The sequence below is a fragment of the Pantherophis guttatus genome, chromosome 1 (assembly GCF_059756535.1).
Source record: "Pantherophis guttatus breed Tessera chromosome 1, ASM5975653v1, whole genome shotgun sequence".
Taxonomy (NCBI): domain Eukaryota; kingdom Metazoa; phylum Chordata; class Lepidosauria; order Squamata; family Colubridae; genus Pantherophis; species Pantherophis guttatus.
In genome coordinates this window covers 281,296,946-281,321,876 of record NC_142063.1, presented here as the reverse complement: position 1 = coordinate 281,321,876, position 24,931 = coordinate 281,296,946, and the positions used below count along the sequence as shown (strand labels likewise).

Genomic DNA, 24,931 nt, shown 5'->3' with positions numbered 1-24,931 from the left:
TTGCTTGCTTATCCTTAAATAAATGAAGTAAAGGGGGAAAAAATCTTTAACAGGGCAAAAAATCCCACAGATGGGGTAACATGTTATGACTGGGCTGCTTCAGCCAGCTATAAAAATTGCAGTCTTAGAAGCAATACCATAAGTAGTGTTATGCAAATTGTAAGAATACATTAATATCCAAGGTGCCTCACATGCTAATTAGCAGAATTTTCTTTTCTTTATCCACAGTGGGTATAAATCATTAATAGCCCTTCTACTTCTGCCTCCCTTAATAGGTGGCTCATTTACATATCTACCTGGTAGTCCAACATTAAGCTCTAATCTTAATTTTAGCCATCTGCATATGGATCGCTATTCTCTCCTTTGACTTAAAATATGGGAAGAAAGCACATAGATCGATATGCTTTCATTTGCTTATGCTTGCAACAAATCTTAGAACATAATTTAGTACTCAAGTGAGGTCAAAGCTTTAATAGAATCCAGAAAAGTAGTGAGATCACAACCTGTCCTGTTCCTCCTGTGAATGTTATGGCCAAACAGACTTAAATCTGACTTATCCATATCCAAAGCCCATTTTCTAAAGATCATGCTATAGTGAACTCAGGTTAAAAATATATTTTCCATTCTTGGATTTTGTTGGCTATGTACATTTTACCTTGTTCATGAATTCACACTGATTTGGGTATCTAGGCAATTCTTTTGTAACTCTAGCCATGTAGACATATAAATCATGTCCATATAATGAGAGGCAGCCAGGCAGCAAATATTAAATACAAATCCTTCCTCCTTTCTCTGCCTTGCAGCACAGGTTGCACAAGAAAAATGAGATCTCACCCAGTCTGTTGTTTCCTGAAAACCTTTTTCCCTTGCTCCCATGCCTTCTCTTGAGTTTTGCCTCCAGTAGTTGATTGAGATAAGATGGCAGTAGCTGCATAGTTCTGTCTTATCTCCCTTGTTTGCTTCCCCTAGGCACAATGGCAAAGGAGATTGGTCTAGGAAAGTAGATAGCTCTGCCAGAGTGTTTGGCTTCTTCTTTCTTTTATTAATTAATTTTTATTAAAGAAAGGTTTAACGAATAAAAACAGTACAATTTTATAAAAGTTTAAAAGTTTAATTTTAAAAATAAAGTTAAAGAAAAGAAAATAATCAGTAAATGAGAAAGAAATAAAATGAAAGAGAAAGGAAATAAATAGAAAATTATAAAGGAGTAACCAGCAGTTATAAAGCATTTATATTTTATCCCCTCTCTAAGGTTAGATTGTGGCTCCCTTCTTTCATAGCCTACCCTTTGTAATCATTCAACTCATAAATCACAAGTTCATTTTTTTCTATTTTCAGCAAAAAGTTCATAAAGGGTTTCCAGTTATTGGCAAACATAGTTACTGAGACCTCCTGTTTCTGATCAGTGAAGCAAGCAGGCACCTCATGATCTTACTCACTGAACTTTGCCCCTAGCGATGGTACTTTGGTGTGCATAGATTAATCAAATTAATCAAAGTGACTAAATTAGTGGATTGGGAAAATACTATGGACATAGTTTACTTAGAGTTCAGTAAGGCATTTGACAAAGTAGACAACAGTCACCTCCTTGGTAAGATAGAAAAAATGTTCTATAGGATGGGCTTAAAACTGGCTGACCAATCATACTCAGCATGTAGTCCTCAATGGAACTACATTTACATGGAAGGAAGCATGAAGTGGGGTACCTCAAGGCTTTGTCTTAGGCCCAGTACTCTTCATCATCTTCGTAAATGATTTGGATGAGGGGATAGAATGGGAACTCATCAAATTTGCAGATGAAACCAAGCTGGGGGAAATTGCCAACATCTTAGAAGATAGACTGAAGATTCAGAAGGATCTTGACAGACTTTATTATTGGGCTCTATCCAACAAGATGCAGTTCAGTAGTGAGAAAAGTAAGTTCCTGCACCTAGGCAAGTAAAATCAAATGCACAGGTATAGAATAGGTGGTACCTGGTTCAACAGTAGTGAAAGGAATCTCTGTGTCCCGGTGGACCACCACTAAATATGAATCAGCAGTCTACTGCAGCTTCCAAAAAAGCCAGTGCAATCCTAGGAAGCATCAACACAGGGATAGCATCAATATCACGAAAGATGATAGTGCACTAGTGAGGCCACACTTGGAATATTACGTCACGTTCTGGTTATCACAATACAAAAAGATGCTGAGGAGGTCCTAGAAAGAGTGCAGAGAAGAGCAACAAAGATGATAAGGAGTCTGGAGACTAAACTGTATGATGAACAGTTAAGGAAACTAGGTATGTCTGGCCTATCAAAGAGAAGGATTAGGAGTGACGTGATAGTTAATTATCTTAACTTTTGTATTTGTATGTTTTTTAATTTTGGCTGTTCACCGCCCTGAGTCCCTTCTGGGAGAAGGGCGGTATACAAATTAAATAAATAAATAAATAAATAGCTGTGTTCCAACACTTCAGAGATTGTCACAGAGAGGCGATCAACCTAGCCTCCAAGGTATCTGAAGCTAGGACAAGAAGTAACAAGCTTTTCTGTAACAGTGTTGTTCCCTCTGCCATCGATCCAGTAAGCTCGCAAGATTCATTTTTCTCGCCATGTACATGTATACATCCAAACTAGACTGTGTTGTTTCTCTGTGTCATGTAATATATGTCGGCATATGCATAATTTTGTATTTATTTATTTATTTGGCCATGTTTATGTAGTGCATAGTAGTAACTCTTTGAGAGCTGTATGTAACGAAATTTCATTTTATGCCGATTAGTGTACACTCAAAGTGACAATAAAGTTATTCTAAATCTGAGTCTAAGAAGTAGAAGATCATCAAAAAGAGCTACAACCTAGAACTAAGGAGACATTTCCTGACGCTAAAAACAATTGATTAATGGAACAACTAGTCTCCAGAAGTTGTGGATGCTCCATCACTGGAGGTTTTCAACAACAGATTGGACAGCCATTTGTTTGGAATGGTATAGGGCCGTGATGGCGAACCTATGGCATGCGTGCCAGAGGTGGCACGCAAAGCCCTCTCTGTGGGCACGTGCCCCGTCGCCAGCTGCTCTTTTGGTTTGGTCTTTGCACATGCTGGAGCACCAGAAACCCAAAGATCAGCTGGCCTTTGCGCATGCGCTTATGCAGGCCTAGACTATTCACATGTGCACCGGCCAGCTGGTCTTCGGGTTTCCAGTACTCTGTGTGCATGCATTCCAGTTTGGGCACTCGGTTCCGAAAAGGTTCACCATCACTGGTATGGGGTCTCCTGCTTGAGCAGGGGGTTGGACTAGAAAACCTCCAAGGTCCCTTCCAAGCCTGTTATTCTATGTTATTCTCTGTATCTCCCAGTAAACAGAGGATAAGGCTTCCCATTGACAAAGTTGCTTCTTAGTTGGCCAAGCACAATTCTTCCCATTACATCCTCTAGAGAAATTAGATGCAGACAGAGTGGAGCTTTCCAGCATTGCCATGCTTCCTTGAGTTTTATTTTTCTCTCTGCAAGTGACCTCCTTTCAGACAAGCAAAGAGGCATGCACACAGGAGACAATCATCCTCTTTTCATTTCTCTTACTGTTAAAAAGAAACTAGGCGGTAGAAAAAGAGAATGCAAATAGCACCCTTTGCTCAATGACTAGTCACCGCCACCTCTGTTTCTCCATGTTTTTCTGTGTAAAGGATTGGTCATAGCACGAACTGACATTTTATTCTCCCATTTCCTTCTGGGCAACAGCATGTAGGGATTCACCTCAGTGTATCGAATCTACCATAGTGTGCCATTCTGAGTGAGCACAGGAAACCCACAAAGAAAAATCTTCCTCTATGTGGTCAGTCTCACCTTCTACCATAAGGACTAAGCACATGATGGTTACAATATTTCCAAATGCACACTTGCCTTCTCCTTCTGCCAGACTAGCATCAACATAATGTGCTTTTTGCCCAAGATAAGGGACAAGCTTTTGATTCCTATCATGCCACTATGTGCTGGTTCAACCCTACTCAACTCTTCTGAGAGTATCATTGGGTGTATTGATGTGTAGCAGGCTAGTTTAAAGGGTGAATAGGCCACCAACAGCATTCAAACAACTACTACAGTACTCCCCTCAAGGCTCCCTGGAATATCCTGCTTCTGTCAATCACTGTGCTAGCCTGCAGCATTTTATCTGCTTATGTATAATAATGATTTTAAGGAAATGAAGGTATATTTTTTTCATATCTCCTTCTGGGTTTCTTTGGAATTTCAGAAAAAATGAAAACTTTTCTCCCATCTGCAAAGAGCTGCTCACCTGTGTTCTGAACAGCAAAGTCAATATTTTTGTAGCCAATATTTTTGCTGCTTAAAATGAAAAAAATCAGAGCTCACAAGTCTTGTCTGGAATTATGTTTCCAATAGCAGTAGGAGAAACATAATTAAGATGTATAGCTTTTCTAAATGATAGGGATTGTCTGAATGGGTTAAACTAGTGACATACTAATTAATGTAATTTAAGAAGAAAACAGAGTGTGTTTGTGTATATGTATATATATATGTGTGTGTGTGTGTATACACATATCGATTTAAATTAACTCCGCTGCCAAAGCATTTGCAATTACATTGAGGGCAGATTTTATTTTAATTTATGATTAATGTAATTTTGCAAGCATCCATAGACTGAAAGTATTTGTGTACTTTTTACATTAAAAATAACAAATTAATTTTCAGCATGTCATTGAAGACACTAGCATTTCTGTTTCTAACTGGTTTATTATAAAAGCCGTGTCTCTGCTTTATATATTGTAATATGAAAGGGTGTTATTTATGTTGGAGATAAATATTCTGGTTATTTGGTTTTTGTCTTAGCTGCCTTCTCTTACAACAATGCTTTCATTAGGTGAAGACATTTTTAAATTATTCTAATAATCCTAATAATAGATTTTAACCTTACTGGTTTTTACAGGTGACCAGTAACTGTTTCAGCATAAGCAATGGAGAACTGCAAGATGTTGGTGTTGGACTTTATCCCAGGTACAGTGGACAAGCATTACTTTTGTGGTTCTAGTGGTATCTCTCTCCCCCCCTCCCTCCCCCCCTCACTCACACACACATTCTTTCTCTCTCTCTCAAGCACACACAGACATACATTCTCTCTCTCTCCCTCCCTCTCTCACACACGCATTCTCTCTGTCTCTCCCTCTCCCTCCCTCCCTCCCTCCCTCTCTCTCTCTCTCACACACACACACATTCTTTCTTCCTCCCTCCCCCTTCTCTCTCTCACACACACGGACATACATTCTCTCTCTCTCCCTCCCTCCCTCTCTCTCTCACACACACATTCTCTCTCTCTCTCTCAAGCACACACAGACATACATTCTCTCTCTCTCCCTCCCTCCCTCTCTCTCTCACACACACACATTCTCTCTCTCTCTAACACACACAGACATACATTCTCTCTCCCTCCCTCCCTCCCTCTCTATCTCTCACACACACACATTCTCTCTCTCTCTCTCTCTAACACACACAGACATACATTCTCTCTCCCTCCCTCCCTATCTCTCACACACACACATTCTCTCTCTCTCTCTCTCAAATACACACAGACATACATTCTCTCCTTCCCACCCTCCCTTTCTGCCCAATTCTTGGCGACTACTTGGACAAGTCCATGGAGTTTTCTTGGCAAGATTTTTTAGAAGTGATTTTCTATTGTCTCCTTCCTAAGGCTGAAAGAAAGTAACTGGCCCAAGTCACTCACCTGGCTTTGTATCCAAGGCTGGACTAGAACTCATGGTCTTTTGGTTTCTAGCCTGTTGTCTTAATCCCTAAACCAAACTGGCTCTCTTTGCAGTATTAAAAAGCATATTTTCCCCTATGCTTAGCTGTATTCTATTCCAGGAATTTACAAATTTCCAGGGAGCATGACTACAGCTCGTTCAGCAGAGCTTTATAACTGTTTAGCAGTTATAAAGAGTTCTGGATGAAGAAGCCAGACTGTCTACTCATGCTCTGTTGAGCTTCTGCTCATAGATAACAAGAAAAATCCAATAGCTGTTTCTTTTTCTCATGCTCCTGTAGTAATGGGAGGCAGCAACAGTTTTCTCTGCTTTTTGGAAAGACTTCAGGATAGCCTGAACCAGAAAGAGTTGCAGATAGGGGCCTATCGGCTGAAACTAGGAATGAGAGCAGCAGCAATGTAAAGAAGGATCCACACATGTGAAGAAAGAAAGAGAGCTCAAAATGAAGCACCTGGCAAATAAAAGAGATTATCTGGGGGAATCATTCTGATGAATAAACATTGAACACCTCCCTTCTACCTTGTATTCTGCAACAGCAATATTCTGGCCTGTGAGGTCCTAGAAATTGTAATTTTCCAGGATGCCTGAGTTCTTCTAAGAAATATTGCATGTCTTGGAATGCATTTTCCCAGAATCCCTTAGGATTTATTATGCTGCTGATCGACCTTTTTCTGGATTTCCCCAAAATCACTACCGACAGTTGAAAATGAATGTGACAACTAAGAAATCTTATTTTTGGCTTTGAGTGGAGGCAGTAAAACCCTGATAGTCTTATGAGGATATCAGGACAATGGGAAAAATTAAATTTTTGAATTGCACTCAGAGAAAGAAAGGAGGAAAAAAACTATTCCCTTATTCACATTTTTCCCCTCAGGCATTTTAGAATTCAGATCCAGATTTTAAAGATAATTTCAATATCCATTATCAAACAGCTAGTTTTACTATTCTTGTATTGATTGTTTTTATTTTTTTTATATATCTAATTTCTATAGCTGCTCATCTCAGTCAATGACCATGGGCAACTTTCAATTGTAAAAATAAAAAAATGAGGTGTCCTTGATGCTCTCTTAAGTTTGGTTGTTTTCTTGCAGCTGTTTCATTAGGCAAGCTAGGTAACCTCATCCGTACTAGTCAGGAGTGGGGTTTTGCTCACATGTTATATTCTAGTGCTCTGCCCTGTCATTGTAACTGGGAGTGGTCTTGTTGATTCTTTGGTTCGGCTGTTTATTGTTAGCTTTGGCAGTTCCTTGATTGGGATATTGTTTGTTTCTTAATTGTTGGTCTAATGTTGATGTTGGTGTTAATCCCTGCTTATCTGGGTATTAATTGATGGCAAGGGGTTCTGGTACTTTTGGTTTGTTGATTGTTTTTTTTTTTAATGGTGTATAGAAGTTATTTATGTCTATGTGCCTATTGTTAGCCAGTTTGTCAGAGTGCCAGGCTCTTGCATTTTTGAACTTGGCTTGATCTAGGATAGTCACAGTTTCCCAGTTGAAACCACAGTTCAGCCTGTCCACGTGTTGTGAAATTAAGAAGTTTCCATCATGTCTTCTGACAGCTAGTTGATGTTCACGGATGTGCTGCTAATCTTCCATCTGTTTGTCCTACATAGTTTTGCAGTCCTTACACCAGGGGTGTCAAACTCACGTCATCACAATGGCGTCACGTGACGTATCGGGACTTTTTCCCCTTTGCTAAACCAGGCGTGGGTGTGGCCAGCACGTGACGCATCCAGCCCAAGGGCCAGGAGTTTGAAAGCCCTGCCTTACACTCTTTGTTGTAGAGGTCTACCCATGTGTTATGAAATTAAGGAGTTTTCATCTATAAACAAAAGGCATCAAGCCCATTCTAACCCATAGAGAATGAACAAAAAACCTACAATGATTTGTGGCTTATATTTTATGATGGAGATAATTGTAATTCTTTCTTAACAACTTCTATAGTTTATTTATATTTAAAATGTAGTTAAATTTATCGAAATGTAAATTTTATTTAGTAGAGACCTGCATGTAGAGAACTCTCTGCATTGTGTTGTGATAATTTTATTGTGCTTCTTTTATGCTTTTCTTTATTGTTATCCACTCAGAATCACTAATTTAAGGTGGGCAACCTCATAAACCAATCAATCTTTGAGTCCCTCCCTATTCAATTTCTAGTATCAACCTGAGAGATACTAAGCTAGATAGATTTGTAGAATAAATACTTTCCTGTATATCTATTTCTTACCTGGATTTTTTTTTCTTAATTAGCATGTCCTTGTTGAACAACAGTTGTGATCCTAATTGTGTGGTCATCTTTGAGGGTCCCCAACTCCACCTTCGGTCCATTCGGGAAATGCAATTGGGAGAAGAGGTAATTAATTTGTTGTTTCTTCCATACCAGGAATCTGCAGATTGAATATCTTGATAATATATATTGATGTTATTTCTGTTTCATAGCTTTCAGGAAAAACATAACAAAATAAATCTTTTCTTCGAATAGTATGGTGCCCTCATCATTGCAGTGCTGCTTATAAACAAAACCAAAGAAAAACTACATGTGGGTGGAATTCAACATGCAGTAAATCACTGCAACTGTAAGCATTTGTCAGACTAAAGCCATGCTGAAGCAGTAAACCTTTCCTGCAAGGAACGTATGAGGCAAAAGTTGTTTTCTCGTACGTTTTATTTAAAAAGAATTACCCTTCTAAACGATTTGTGTTTTTGTCAGAGAATTCTTCATACCATTTTCTTTTCCTTTTTTTAAGATGGCCATATCGAATTATCTGAATTTATGAACAAAATAGAAAATAGTGTCTGTTTCTCTCCTTTTGTGTGTGTGTGTGTGTGTGTGTGTGTGTGTGTGTGTGTGTGTGTGTTATCTGACAGCCTGTTTCTAATTAAGAGGCTCCTTGAGTTTCAAATCTAATCCAAATTACACCGAAACAATTATACCACTTTAGTCCAGCAGCAGCATAAAACTTCATTTTTTCCCCCTTGCCTTTTTTTCTATATTCCTCTCCAGTGTTAGCTTTGGCAAGAGGGAAAAGAGGCAAAGAATGTAATGTAGGGACAGAAAACATTGGTTACTGGGAGATAGGATTAAATTTACAGGTAATTTTGCTGATTTTAGAGTTCTGCAGTTCTGTTCATTTTAGAAAGCAGCTTATCGGAATCTCTTGATGTGCTGGATTACAGTTCCTGTAGCAGGTAGAAGACTGGTATATCGGCATTTTTAGCTTATAGTGTTTATATATTATTATATGTATAAATAATTAGATTATACTGAAATGCTTGAGAATTTCAAAGCTAACAGCATAGAATTAAAACCTATTAAATAAATCTTGTCACATTTCATACCTTTAAATGAATAGTCCCTTTGAATCATCAGAGCTGATCGCCTCAAACAAGAAGTTTACCACCAAACCACTTATGATTAACCCTTTTCTAGCAAGTGCCATAATTAAAAAAAAAAACAGGGAGCCTTATATTTTATGAAATTGAATCTTATTAGCACTGCAAATAAACTTTCAAATTCCTGGTCTTCTCAAGAAATGGACCTCACAATAGAAATATTTATGAAGGATGACAGCAGTTGGTTTCCTAAATTGTAAGCACACAATCAAGAACTTTAATCAGGATTTATTCACCTATAACAGAGTGGGCAAGCTGTGACCTCAGAAGCATTTGGTCTTCAGCCTAATTAGGGAAGATTTTTCTCATAATATATTCAGTCCTCTGGCAAAAGTAGGGGATTTAGGGGATTTAGTAATCCCCTAAACTCAATTGAAGATGTTACCTAGCCTTGTAATGAAACGTTTGGAAGCCAGCCCACAATCTTGGAGTACGAACCTCCATGCTCAAAGTAATCTGTTTTGCCATCAGCAACTAACTGAATAAAGAGTTACCTCTGGCTCTACTCAGTAGTAGCTATTCCATGCCCAAAATGTGGCCCCAATAGTTCATGCTTCAGGGATTGTTGACAGCCCGTTCTGATCTAGAGTGTTATGCTGGGTAGTCACAAATCACTAGTGTTAGGTAAAGTTTTATTCAAATGTTGTACTTATTTAAACCTTGCACCATCCTGTTATGAGATGGGCAGCGCTGTAAATAATTTAAACCAATAAATAAATCATTAAAAAAATAGAACACATGAATGCAATGAGATATCATTAACATAAAATGTATTTCTTCATCTCTGAGTTCATTTGAATATAAAACTAACCTGTAGGTTATCATTAGGTGAATAAGACTTGGGTATTCTCCTACAGTATAACAATGGTGACTAAAAGCATTTTTACCCACCCATGGTTTAGTGTTGTGTCCAAATCTCAGGAATCTGTGTTTAATTGTCATTTGGGAAAGATGGAGAATATATTCATTTTGCATTGGCACCTACCAAATATATAGAATAATCGGAATACATATATACTTACAAACACTCTAAATTTTGCATTTTTCAGAATTCTACATGTTATTCACAACTAAATGTGCACAACCTTTTGTTAACCTTTATCACAGTTGAGGTTAAACATGAAGGTTAGTAGAAAGGAAGTAAAAGTTTCCAATGTCCTTACAGATGCACCAGAAGAGGAAAAGTGAAATAAGTGTAAGACTCAAGATGCATATAATAATGGACCAAGTATAAACTAAAGATAAGCATGGACTTTGCAACTCATTTTGTGTTTACAGCTCATTATGAGTTAGTTTAGTTTGACAGTCAGCAATGGACATAGTTCTATATAGGTGAAAAGATATTTGAGCCATCCTTTATCTTTCTGGTTCTAATTAGACACTTGCCCCATTGAACATGCTTGATTTTTCTTGTATTACATATATATGTTCCAGAAGTCATCTCTCAGTCTCTGAGTTGAAGTCCAGTAATTCTCCCTGACTCTATAGTCTTCACTGGAAATTTGCTTCAATATAGAATTATTAATTATGCCCATATAAATTGTTTACGGTTTTAAATGATTACCTATTTTCTAATGTAATGTTGAAAAAATGTTCTGCTGTCCTTCTTAGATGATTACCCAGTATTTTAACCTGGGGGGGGGGGATCTTGTTGTTGCTATTCCAATGGCTGCATAAGTATAACATGCATTCTTTGTCAAAATATAAGTCTTTCTGGTCTTTGTCACATGCAGCTCACCATCAGTTACACTGAAACTGTAATGCCCACTCCGGAACGTCAGCAGAATCTGAAGCGTCAGTATTGTTTTGAATGTGATTGCGTCATGTGCTCCACACAAAGCAAGGTGAGTCAGCTAAATTTGTCTTTTGACCAGGTAATATGGGGCAATACTTGTGCTGAGAGTAGAGATAGCTTGAAACAAACAATAAAAGGAACAAAATAATGAGAATTTTTTAAAGGATGCTCTAGGAATTCTTTTATTTCATCACTTTTTCTTAGGTGTATTGGAATTTTATTATATTTTGGAACCAGAGTTCTTTATTCCTATCCTTTCTTCCGATCTTTTTAAAGAGTTTTGCTCTTATTGGTTGCTTCTGGTTCTTTCACGATGTAAGAGCAAACAGTTATACATTTTTCTTAACCCAACTTGCTTATTCATAAAAACACAGAATCTAGAAGTGCTACATAATCTATAGCAATAGCAATAGCACTTAGACTTATATACCGCTTCACAGTACTTTACAGCCCTCTCTCAGCAGTTTACAGAGTCAGCATATTGCCCCCAGCAATCTGGTTCCTCGTTTTATCGACCTCGGAAGGATGGAAGGTTGAGTCAACCTTGAGCCTAATGGGAATTGATCTGCCAAACTGCTGGCAGCTGGTGATCAGCAGAAGTAGCCTGTAGTACTGCATTATAACCACTGCGCCACCGCAGCTCTTAATATATAAGCATTTATATGTTATAAAATGCTATAAAGCATTTTTGTATTTGCTTGGATGTATATTCTTTCTCCTTCCAATAGCCACTCGTGCCTTTTTAAAATGCTGTTCATGAATATTCCATTGTATACTGTCTCATCAGTCATTCTGAGAGGCTTTAATCAAATTGGCTTAAGTGAGTTAATTTGTACAATTTTATTCAAGAATTAACGATTTGATTAATATTTTTGTTTTATATCTGCATGTTGATCCCATTGTTGTTTACATTTTTTTCTATTGTCGTCGTTTGAAATTGTTAAACTTCTTGTCTATTTGACATGTTAAGAGAGTTTGAGTATAATCTCGTGGAACAGCCACAGTTAAGATAGTTTTGATGATGATGATGATGATGACATCAATACATTGAATCCTTCCTTTTACTTGAGAAAAAGAAATGAAATCATGAGTTGAAAAAAACTATGTGCATATTTATCTTTAAATGAAACAATGGATGGAAATTAATCAAGGAGAGAAGCAACCTGGAACTAAGGAGAAACTTCCTAACAGTGAGGACAATTAACCAGTGGAACAGCTTGCCATCAGAAGTTGTAGGTGCTTCATCACTGGAGATTTTTAAGGAGGGACTGGACACTCACTTGTCTGAAATAGTAGGGTCTCCTGCTTGAGCAAGGGGTTGGACTAGTGATCTCCAAGGTCCCTTTTAGCTCCATTCTGATTGAAATCCTTGAATTATTTCTCAGTTGTTTGAAGATGTTTGTAGTTATACAATAATCCTGTAGTCATATTAAATCAAAATGGAAAAAGTCAATATTTAAAAAGTATGGTGTAGTATTTTTGACATATGCAAATGCATTTTAAAAAGATGCATGAAGTACATTACCACTGACTGGGTAATATTCACAGAGTACTGCATTTTCTCTGTTATTAGTTCTGCTCCGTGAACAAATCTCCCACTTTTGACACATTGCGTCTCCTGTTTCTATCTCCAAACTAATAATCAGTAGTCTGTCCAAGACAAAAGCAATTGGTCAAAAGCCAGGAAAGCAATCATGTCTGATCTTCAGAGTAAAATATTACAGAAACTAATACTCAATGATCTGAAAGACCAAGCCAGAAAATTCTGATGAGAATTTTACAAGGTATGAAAATTCACAGTAGGGTTTATACTGCCCAATTTAATAAAGGAAGTTTTTATTTCCAGCGCTTGAAAAATTTACAATGTTGTGGCATAGTCCCTAATCCTACTAAGTCTTTGTTTATGGCATCCTCAAACTTTTATTCATATCCTCCACAGTTTCATGTGTTTTTTTGTGTTAAGAAAATGACAAAGAATAGGAGATTCCTATTGCATTGTCTGTAATGTTTCTTGGCCTAGACTCTTCTCTACCTGAAAGTTGTGATTCTAACAAGGTTTTATGGACTTCCTTCATCTCTTGCTCTTCTTCAGATGAGGAACTGCCAAGAATATCTTATGCATTTTTAAACTGTTTTTTAATTATCATCATGGTTGCTTCCAGGCAAATGCCCCTGATTGTTACCAGTCCAAGAGCCATGTGCACCTGTTATGTTTTTCCTTCCTTAACTTGTAAAAATTATCATCTGAATTCCCATAATTTCTGGACCCATTTTGGAGGGAAGCACTGCAAATTGTGCCTAATATTGAACAAAGACTATTCTGAGACATGGTGCACATAGACGATAGATTTTAGCCCTAGGCTAAGGGCTAATTTGGAAGAAAATTTTAATTCTGTTAGTGATTGTGTTGTTGAATTTTAGGGATCCTTATTTTTTAATCCCCACTTGATCAGATAAAGAAAGTTGAAAAGCCATTCCTGGAAGTTACTCACATTACATTTATTAACACAAGGTACATTTTCATTTAATGAAAAGTAAACAGTCTTCTAATTTATCTTCCAGACTCACTTCTCAATGTGTATCTTCTCTGTCTACAAAGAAAACTTAAACTTATCTAGAGATAAACTATCCTGAATCTAGTACAACTACAAGATGTTTTGCAAACTTTAGTAAAACTTTAGTAATACTGCTTTACCAATTATTAAGGAGCATAGGTTCAGTGCCATTGTTGTTCAGAACTTAGACAAGTTTAACCTCAACTAATATCTACTTTTCTTTAGTAGTTACATATCTCTTTTATTCAGTTGCCTGAAAGTATTTCTGTAATCTGCACTGCTAATCAACTTGATATACATACATATATACCCCTTATGCTTTAGAGTAAGCAACATTAAACAAAGTTCATAGAACGAATAAAAAGTTGCAAACAAAAGAAAGGGAAAGGAAAGGAAATACCATTCATAAGACCTCATTATTTTTGCAGTCCTTGCTTTCATTTGTCCATATACTGTTTCATGCAGTTCCTTTTGTTCAAAATTCTCTCTTTTGGGGGATCTCATTAACTCAATCTAACACAACTTTCTTAGTGTTAGATTTCTACTCATTTTTCTTCTGTCACTTTTATTTTGAGATTTAATCCTTTTTTTCTCTGTGATAAAATAAGTTTTACGTATTTTTCTATTGGTCATTCGCATTGTATTCTGTCCACATTCATTAATCATCCATTTATTCTTTTCTTATCTCAATAGTCTTGTAATGTTGAATTATTTGCTAACCATAGATTTTTTTCCTTTGGATTATATTTATTCAGAATATTTTACTTTTTCTTCCAAAACTCATCCTTGGTTATTTCATTGACATTAATCATTGGAATATAACATGCAACTATCATCATCTAACTGAGTCCTTTTTTCATATATGCCCAGAACAGTATAGAACAGGGGTGTCAAACTCAAGGCCTGAAGTCCAGATCCGGCCCACTGGGTGCTTAGATCTGGCCAACGGGGCCGCCCTGGAAACAGCAAAGGACCCTCCCAGGCTCTGTTTTCGCTGGCAGAGGCTGGAGGAGGCCGTCGCAGCCAAAAACAGAGCCTGGGAGAGCCGCATGTGGCCTCCTGAGCTCCATTTTTGCTGGCAGAGGGCTGCAGGAGGATTTCCCAGCCCCACCTGGGCCACCACAGGTGCCTCTGACACAAGTGACGTTGAGCTGGCCAAGCCCACCCTGGCCGCCGCCACCCACACCGCCAAGGTCAAACACAACCCTGATGCAGCCCTCAATGAAATTGAATTTGAGACCCCTGATACAGAAGTTCAGCCCTTCTGAACATGGAGGTTAGTCAAAAAAAGAGGTACAAACCAAGAGTACTAAACTATCTTTATTGTAAAGTTACAATAACAGAAACCTGTAAGTCTGAAAGCATCACTCCCCTCTCTTACTTTTATTTTCTAGAAAATTAGGGGAGGATCCCTTCTGAGATGCATCCCATACTCCTTTTTCTTCTGTGGACTGAAATATATTTTGCATAATAGTTGTCTAGACCAGGGGTCCCCAACCTTTCGGACCTCAGGGACCACTAAATTCATAATTTTTAATCCCGTGGACCACTAATATGAGCTGCCTAATGACTGGTTTGGTGGGCGTGGGTAGGTGGTCATGTGACTGGGTGGGCGTGGCCAACTCAATGTCACTCATGTCGAGGGGCGCCTTGCCAGCCTGTACTCACCCCTCCCCTCTCAGCCACTCCTCGCCTCCCCACCTGGGCTCCTTAGGCCCCTACAGGAAGCAGTTGTTGGAGCTAAGCAGCCACCATGAGAAAGAGTTGGCAAAACAGCTGGCTCAGTTCAAATTGGATCTGGCCGAGAAGGAGGCTCAGCAGAAGCACCTCACTGAGGACTACGAGCATAGGCTTTCCAAGCAGAGAGAAGACCTGCAGGAGTGCAAGGCCAGGTGCCAGTGCCTGGGGGCTCAGCGGGCTGAGATGGTCAGCCAGTTTCAGGCTGTCCATTGGAAAAAGGCCCTCCGGTTCTTTGCCACCAGTGGCGCTTCCTTCCAGCCTTTGCCCAAAGCCTTGCACCAGGAGGCCGAAGCAGACCCCAAGTCGGAATTTCTGTCTCCCTCCGATCTACACAAAAAGACCCTGAAGGGGGAGACTCTCTGCAGCAACACAAACATTCATTGTACATATCTGTCCCAGGGGCTGTAGTTTGAGGACCCCTGATTTAGTGCAATATAAATAATTTTTCTGCAGACCACCAAAATGTTCTCGCAGACCACCAGTGGTCCACATACCACCAGTTGGTGACTGCTGGTCTAGACTGTGTGGCTCTTCCTCCTGTGTCCCAAGGTCACAACCCATTCCATGATAATATCAATTCATATTTTCTGACCGTTAGCTCTTTCATATTTACGCTTCCTGGAATCAGAGTTTTTGTGCAATATAAAAATAGCACAAATAAATAAGCTTATACCTTCGCTTCCCTGTATTGCGTAACTCCATTGAATGAATCAGATTGTTTTCTTTCAACTTTACTACATCCTTCCCCTTTATTTCAGTTCTACAAGCTCACAGGGTATTTTTTTTTTCTTTATTTCATTCATTAATTCCACTTACATGTAAGTCACAGTTTTCCATACATTCTGATCATCAACAAATGAATATTGACCCCAGTACATATTATGTCTTTGATCAACTGAGTTTTCATATAAGATAAGGGAAGTCACCAGTCTTATTCATTTCCACACTGTAATATTAATTCAATAAAATATTTTGGTTAATATGCCAAAAGTTCAACCAAAGCCCAGTTTTATCTTAAATATAGTTTTACTATTCTATATTTTCTAAGATTCATGACTATCCTGCAAGAAAACATACTGTTGCCCACATCCCACCAGCTAGAATATAAATGCAATGTATTGTATACTTGGGATACTGCAGCCTAAGTATACTGACAAAATACCAAGCTTCTAGTGAAATTCTGTATCGTATTCTTTTCCCCAGACAAATTCTCTTTATAGTCCTTGATTATCTCTTTTCGTGATATCTTAGTCTCCTGTGCTCACCTGTTGTATGCCCTCTGTGGGCAACTACAGAATGTCATTAAAACATTTAAAACAATTTCTTCCTACAGAATAGTACTCCATGGACTATGGATTTCATAAAGCCGTCAGTTATTTTGTCTGTATACAATATCTTAGGCCTGAACTCTTCTCTACAATGATAAATAGATTTATTTTTGTTTTTCAACCAGCTGCCTCCTCTCCTCTGGGGAAGGCTGGAATTAAACATACTAGTCTCAGTAATGTACAGTATTATGAGTGAATTCATACTTGTGGCTGTTGAAAAATCAATTTGTAACCATTTCCTTTCATAGTTGCTTTCTGACTATGATACACCTGCATTTAATATATTCATTAGGACCATTTTTTCATGAAAATTACAATGGTATGGTTTAAAATATTTGAAGACATATTTATAATTATTTCCATAATTATTAACTTGGGTGCATTACTAGTTCTTGTGCAATAATGATGAAATACTTTTACTACACAATCCTGAGCAACTTTCTTAGAAATATTATATTGGAGAAAGCACAGTGGTACAATTTTTTGTTAAGCAATTGAAAACAAATGGTGTGATTGAGGAACCACTGCTGTTCAGAATCTTTAGCCCTTATTGTTAAAGAAAAGTCATCTTCAGTTTGAATTCCTGCAAATATTCTTAACTGCACAATTCTAATTGTTGCCATCAATGAAGGGAATTGTAATCAATATGTCAGTAATGCCATTTTCAAATTGGGAAAAGCTGTTTTAGAAAAACATTGCAAAACATAGAGAATGTGATTACTTAAATGCTCAGTGGAAGAAGTGGATTTCCTCAAATTGTCTTAGAAGGTAAACATCCAAATAGTACTGTCCATCACTCAGTCCCAGTATCAATTCCACTCATTCTTGCACTTAATAAGTAATTTATAATTATTTGATTATGTGCCATTGAGCCAGTGTCAACTCTTGGCAACAGCATGGATAGAGCCTAACTCTTGAGTTCTTTCCATCATCACTGCCATCAAGTCCATTCTTTTTCCAGCTACCCTTCTCAGCATTACCGACTTTGCAGTAGAGCTAAGTATTCATATAATTAGTAAAAAAAAAAATCTGTTAACTTTAGTTTCGCCATTTCTGGCTTGAGTGAGAAGTCTACATGGATTTGTTTGATGATTTATTTTTGTTTTATAGACTATATATTCACAGGAGTCTTTTCTAACACCAAATTCAGAAATATCAAGTTTTTTTATCCTGCTTGTGTAAAATCCAATGGCTGCTTTCATACAATGTTATGGGGAAAACCATTGCCTGCATGATTCTGACCATGGTAGGCAAAAACACATTGTAGTACAGTATCTAAATATCTTTTCCAAGGCCTTCATTATCCCCATACCAAGTGTTGGTTTATGATGTATTTCTTGACTGCCTATTCCTTTACTGCTGATCATAATACAGAAGCTAAGTAACATTTTAGTATTTTCATTGTCAGGTTACTATAACTACTGTCATTACCTTGGTATTGACATATATTTTTAATCTTAATCCAATTTTTTCACTATACTCTTTGACTTTCATTAATAGAAGTTGCAGTACATTTTCATTTTTAGGTATCAGCATAAAACAGGTTATTGCTATTTTTTCCTCCAATTTTAAAACTACCATCCATTTACTTCAGCCCACCCTTTCTTGATATACATTCAGCATATAGGTTGAATGTACTTGATATACATTCAGCATATAGGTTGAATGTACTTGATATACATTCAGCATAGGAACAAGTATACAGTCTCTCTCTTTTGCCAATCTGAAGCCAGTCTGTTTTGCCATATTCTATCCAGACAACAACTTCCAGTCCTATGTATAGGTTTTGTATGAGGACAATGAATTGTTCTGGGATGTCCAGATGTCCACAATTTTTCAGATTTTGTTTTTACCTCACCTTTATTATTTTTATTAAAAAATCAAGACTGTGAACATAGCTCACACTCCTTTCACCTCTTATTTTCCCCAGAAAAATGGGAAAGTAAGTTGGGCTGAGAGAGAGTGACTGGCCCAAAGTCATCCAGCCAGTTTTTCATGCCCAAGGCACAACTAAACTAGATCCTAGATCCACAACTAGCCTAGGCTAGAACTGGCTCTCCACAGTCTGACATAGCTCTAGACTCTTTACAGTAAGTTTAGAACATAAGAATCAATCACATCAACATGGCAACCAAAGACTACCATCAAATGTATAGTTCATCCTTGCTCAACAAACAGTAGCTTAGCAATCATTTGAATAGACCCCACAAAAGCTACTTGGTTCCAGAATTCCAACAGTTGCACACATGCTCCTAGTCACATGACCATATTTTGGGAGCTTGGCAACTGGCTTATCTTTACAGCTGGTTGCAGCACAACTACAATTTACTACATTTTTTGAGGGTTTCTGGTTTTTTGGGCTATTTGCTGGCAAAAAAAAATGCCAATAGGAATACACTGATTTGCTTAACAGCATTGGCTTAATGACCACTGCTTTCACTTAACAAATGTGGCATTCACTTAAGGATCACTGCAAAAAAGTCATAAAATAGGATTTGATTACGTGAATACCTTGATTTAGAACCATCATGACTTACGATGGAAGTTCTAGACTCCATTACAGTTGTAAGTCAAGGACTACCCATAAAAGATAAAACACGATAGACTGTTTATAGTAAATTGGCAAAACCCACCAAAATCATCCACCAGACACTCAATTTGAAGACTGTAAAGTACCCTATATAGATTTATCACTGCCAAATTGTTGATCTAGGATTTTTATGCTAAAATTAGAATGACCAAGACTGGCATGTTCAAGATCACTTTAAATAACATAATAACATAATTAAATAACATAGTTATGGATTCATAACTAGGATCCCCTGGAAGGCAGGGCGGAGGATTTCGGACAATACCTGTATGACAAAATCGCTCAGATCCGGGGGGATTTGGACTCTGACTGGGTAGATCAGGGCAGGGTGACGAGGAATAGTCTTGAGAATGTTATCTGGGAGGAGTTTGATGCTGTGACTCCCGATGATGTGGACAGGATTTTGGGGAGACTTAGTACGGCCACATGTTTATTGGACCCGTGTCCCTCCTGGTTGGTACTGGCTTCCCAGGAGGTTACACGAGGCTGGCTCCAGGGTGTTATCAACGCTTCGTTGAGTGAGGGTTACTTCCCCGCTACCTTGAAAGAGGCGGTGGTGAGGTCTCTCCTCAAGAAGCCGTCCCTGGATCCGGCAATATTGGCCAACTATCGTCCTGTCTCCAACCTTCGCTTCATGGCGAAGGTTGTTGAGAGTGTGGTTGCGCGACAGTTTCCACAATTCCTGGAGGAAACATCTTATCTAGATCCGTTCCAGTCGGGTTTCAGGTCTGGGCACAGCACAGAAACGGCATTGGTCGCATTGGTTGATGATCTCTGGAGGGCTCGGGACAGGGGTTGCTCCTCTGTTCTGGTCCTGTTAGACCTCTCAGCGGCTTTTGATACCATCGACCATGGTATCATGCTGCACCGTCTGGAAGAGTTGGGGGTGGGAGGCACCGTATTGCGGTGGTTCTCCTCCTTTCTCTCCGACCGGTCGCAGTTTGTGTTGGCAGGGGGGCAGAGGTCGACCTCGAGGCCTCTCGTCTGTGGAGTGCCGCAGGGATCGGTCCTCTCGCCCCTTCTGTTCAACATTTATGTGAAGCCGCTGGGCGAGATCATCCGTGGCTGTGAGATACCACCAGTACTCACCGTGGGGTGAGATACCATCAGTACGCTGATGACACCCAGCTGTACATCTCCACCCCAGGCCACCCCAACGATGCCCTTGAAGTGATGTCTCAGTGCCTGGAGGCTGTGCGGATCTGGATGGGGAGGAACAGGCTCAAGCTCAACCCTTCCAAGACTGAGTGGCTGTGGCTCCCGGCATCCCGATATAGTCAGTTGACTCCATCACTGACTATTGGGGGCGAGTCCTTGGCCCCCACAGAAAGGGTTCGCAATCTGGGAGTCCTCCTGGATATGCAGCTGTCCTTGGAGGAACATCTGACAGCTGTAACCAGGGGGACCTTTTATTAGGTTCGCCTGATTCGCCAGTTGCGGCCCTTTCTTGATCGGGATTCACTGTGCACAGTCACTCACGCCCTCGTCACCTCTCGCCTTGACTACTGCAATGCTCTCTACATGGGGCTCCCCTTGAGGGGCACCCGGAGGCTCCAGCTGGTCCAGAACGCAGCAGCGCGGGTAGTGATGGGAGCAGCATGGCACTCCCATGTAACACCGCTCCTGCGCGAGCTGCACTGGCTCCCGGTGGTCTTCTGGGTGCGCTTCAAGGTGTTGGTTATCACCTTTAAAGCGCTCCATGGCATAGGGCCTAGCTATCTTCGAGACCGCCTGCTGCTACTGACGACCTCCCAGCGACCCGTGCGCTCCCACAGAGAGGGCCTCCTCAGGGTGCCGTCAGCCAAACAATGTAGGCTGGTGACCCCCAGGGGGAGAGCCTTCTCTGTGGGGGCACCTACCCTCTGGAATCAGCTGCCCCCAGAGATAAGGAGAATCCAAGACCTCAGTGCCTTCCGCTGTGCCCTTAAAACCCACTTTTTCCAGCAAGCCGGGCTGGCTTAGGAAGAAATTTTTTAAAATTTTTAAATGTTTAATTGGTTTGTGGTTTTTTTAAATTTTGGGCCAAATTTATATAGATTTTAATTGTTTTTAATATTTGTATTTCATGTTTTTAATTCTGGCTGTGCACCGCCCTGAGTCCTCAGGGAGAAGGGCAGTATATAAATTGAAAAATAAAATAAATAAATAAATAAATAAATAAAATAAATAACATGTCATTTTATGGAATCCAGGAAACATGTCAATATGCCTGCTTTGTAGAACTACTCCTGTAGATCCAGATGGTCCCAGCAAGTTTCAAAGAGCTGATTCCTTCCCCCAGCACTGGGCAGGATGTTGCTTGAATCTGTCCAGTGTATTCCAGCTCAATATTTTTTTACTGATATTGTATATCTTGTTATTCTATGTGAGCCATCCAGGGTTGCTTGGTGAACAGTAGTATGCATGCATTCATACATACATGCAGCATGCATAGATAGATAGATAGATAGATAGATAGATAGATAGATAGATAGATATTCGGTTTCCTCCAAAATAAGACATCACCTGATAATAAGCCCAATCGGACTTTTGAGCGCATGGCAATAAGGCCAAGTGCTTATTTCAGGGTTCAAAAAAAATATAAGATATGGTCTTATTTTCAGGGAAACACGGTAGATAGATAGATAGATAGATAGATAGATAGATAGATAGATAGATAGATAGATGATGGACAGATCTAATCCGATTACAAAAATATTCACAAAATTAAAGCAACACATTTTATCCTAGTTTTCAACTTAACAATAAAAAGATATCATTCTATGAGAACTATGATCTTTGAGTAACTGTCACAATGCTTGATTTATATCTTACTAAAATAGAAATCCCACAGATTTTAAAACATTTTTGTGATTACTGCAGTTTTTATTTTCTCCTTCTCCCCAACATTTGCCATGAGGACAGTTGTGGATCAGAAGTTCTGATACTTTGGTTGTGCAGCTTATCAACTAAAGAGTTACAGAACATTAATTTGAGTTTTCTCTCATTGCTCTTTTTTGTAAATACCATTAATGGGGAAAAAAAATAACTCTAAGCCTGTAAAGGAATACTGTTTTCTCTACAGTTAGACCATTAGATACTTAGGTTCCACAGCATTATGGGATTGTCTTTCATAAAAGGGATAAATCATCCAAATCACATTAGGAAACCACCCCTCTTGTCAGATAAGAAATCATTGCATTCATATGTAGGAAAAACCTCCCCCTTACCTGTCACATTCTGTAGCGGTTGACAGGCTAGTAAGTTCATTAGTCTGAAATTATATAACTTTGTGGTCTCATGTGAGTGCCACCAAATTATGCTTGCAGTCTGAAATGTAATAATATAGATCAAGCTTCATCTATTTTAGCCCACCCTTCAGGTTTATTGTTTCTGTGAAGAAAATGCAAAAACCTCCAAACTATTGCAAAACTATTGCTGATTATTGGGCCTCCGTTGCAATACCTGTATTATATTTCTTTTAATCATTTTCTGTATCTTTTATTTTTAAGGAAAGAATAAAACAAGCCTAATCAAAAAAGAATCACTAATATACTAATGAAACACATCAGTGATGAACAGTAATTAGCATAATAGCTCAGGAATCAGTTAAGACAGGAGATAATGCAAAATTTTAGAAACCAAAAACAAAAAATCATAGCTGAAGCAGTTCTGGAACACATGAGTTCTGGACAGGAGGCCATGTGAATGGAGGAAAACTGAAGTATAAATATATCAAATATGGCAATAGGCAGAAAGACAGACTTTTATTTGCATATTTATTGAATGCACCGATCTTTAAATCTATTGCTAGCTGTTAAAGCCATTCTTATTGTGAAACTGCCAGTGAGGAGAGATCTACATTGCATTTTTCCTTAATGATTGTATTTTTGTCATCAGTAATAATCGTTAAGAAAGCCTCTCTTCAATGGAAAAATGTGTATAAGAAATTTTGTTGGAGTATACTTTCCCATACAAACTTTTGTTTTCGAAGCCGCCAACCTTCCTTCAGGACTCTCCAACTGGCTGTCCAGGCTAATCCCCCTCTCCTGTGTCAATCATCCTCATTATCATTATTGAGTGAAAGATAAAAATTTGCCAGCTTCTCCCTACCAAACCTAAAGAAATTGTGTTATGTTGCAGCTTCAACTGGTCTGCTCCCTGGAGGATGCTAAGAGTTTCATCAAAATGGTGACTGGCTTGACATTCCATCCCTCTCCCAGGATTCCCAAGAACAAGAGCTAGTTCCATCCAATATTTCCTCAAACATTGTTAGGGAAATAAGGCAGAGTTTTTGCTCTGCTGGGACTGAAGAAGTTGATTCACAAATAGGAAACAAAAGATGTAAAATCCAATTTTTCAAAAAAATACTCATCCAGAAAATGAAAAATTTTAATTGCAAGTTGTTAAACCAATTATCCATATGCTACATTGTCAGGGCTTGGTGAATTGTTAGCTATCTAGAGCCTTCTGGGATTGGCGTATAAATAAAGAAACAAACAAATAAATAAGAGCCAGTTTGGTCTAGTGGTTAAGGTACCACTTCAAGTTAAGGTACCACCCACAATTTCCAATCCTCTCTTTGGGCAATCACACTCTGTCAGCATAACTCACTTCACCAGTTTGTGTGAAGAATAGGGATGAAAGACCATTATGTATACACTATCTTGGTTTGTACAAAATAAAGGGGAAGGAAGGAAGGAAGTCTTATAAAGGCCTTCTGCAGAGTAGAAATCCCTGCTGAGAAGATCTCCTTCCTTTTCACTAGCCGCCGTGCTTCAGATGGTAATGGAGTCTGGAATCTTAGATATTGATCAGAATATGTGTGAAGAAACATAGATGGTATTTAAAAATGTGATGGGGTGCTGGTTAAATATTGCTGAATTAGAACTTCTAGCATCTCTTCTCATTAGTCATGCTGGCCAGAGTTACTGAGAATTTTAATTAAGTAGTATATGAGGTAGTAACAATTCCCATTCCTGCCTTCAGTGCAGCTTCCTGAACTACATGCAGAAGTAAATTAGCAATCAGTGTGATTAAACAAACTGAATATAATATGTCCCCAACAGTTCAGGTTTATGGCAACTGTTCACAATCATTTTATTGCAAATAAATTTAAATGCTTTAAAACTGATAAAAAGTTGCAATCTTGGCAATATTTAGCATCCAGCATATCTGAGAGTTTACTTTAAATGCAATTTAATATTAGCTTACAGTATAATGGTTATAATGACTGATCCTGTGTAAGAAATATTATGAAATCTGTTCCTTTTAATCTACTTCTTAATACTTTAGAACTAGAGGGAGATCATGCAAAGTCCAATATAACCTTCGCCAATTTGGCATATTCCACATGGCCAAAGCTATGGTTAACTGTGAATTCTGGGGGATACAGCCTCATTATATCTGGAAGACTCCAAATTGCAAAAGATTGCTCTCTGCATTATCTGTCTGTGAAATGGACATTACCAAGCTACTCACATAATTCCTGTTTCCTAGCAACTATTGTTAGCAGCTCTCTGGAAAATAGCAAAGAGAGTAATTTGTAAAGGCTACCCTGCAATATCCTTCCTGGAGTAAATGATTTCTGAAAAGACCTTAATTAATGTATTGAAAATGTTTACAAATATAATAAACTTACTTTTGGTTAAGAAATATGCCGGGTTTTTAAGAAGTGTAATGCTTTTTAGTAAGAGACAAAAAGTATAGATAACACAATGCTTATTGCTTTCCTGATGAGCAAGAAAGCAAGAATGTCACAGGAACAGGGGAATCATCTAGTGGGAGACCAT

At 38.6% G+C, this 24,931-nt stretch overlaps 1 protein-coding gene across 3 annotated transcripts in view; it reads left to right on the top strand.

Annotated features, from left to right (window-relative positions):
* Window positions 1-24,931, top strand: part of SMYD3 (SET and MYND domain containing 3) — a 294,583-nt gene that overhangs the window by 218,799 nt on the left and 50,853 nt on the right. For all 3 annotated transcript variants that reach the window (XM_034428210.3, XM_034428209.3, XM_087883014.1), the window contains exons 6-8: window positions 4,926-4,993; window positions 8,010-8,112; window positions 10,886-10,996. In XM_034428210.3, the coding sequence (XP_034284101.3) occupies window positions 4,926-4,993; window positions 8,010-8,112; window positions 10,886-10,996 (282 nt within the window). The remainder of the gene's footprint in view (window positions 1-4,925; window positions 4,994-8,009; window positions 8,113-10,885; window positions 10,997-24,931) is intronic.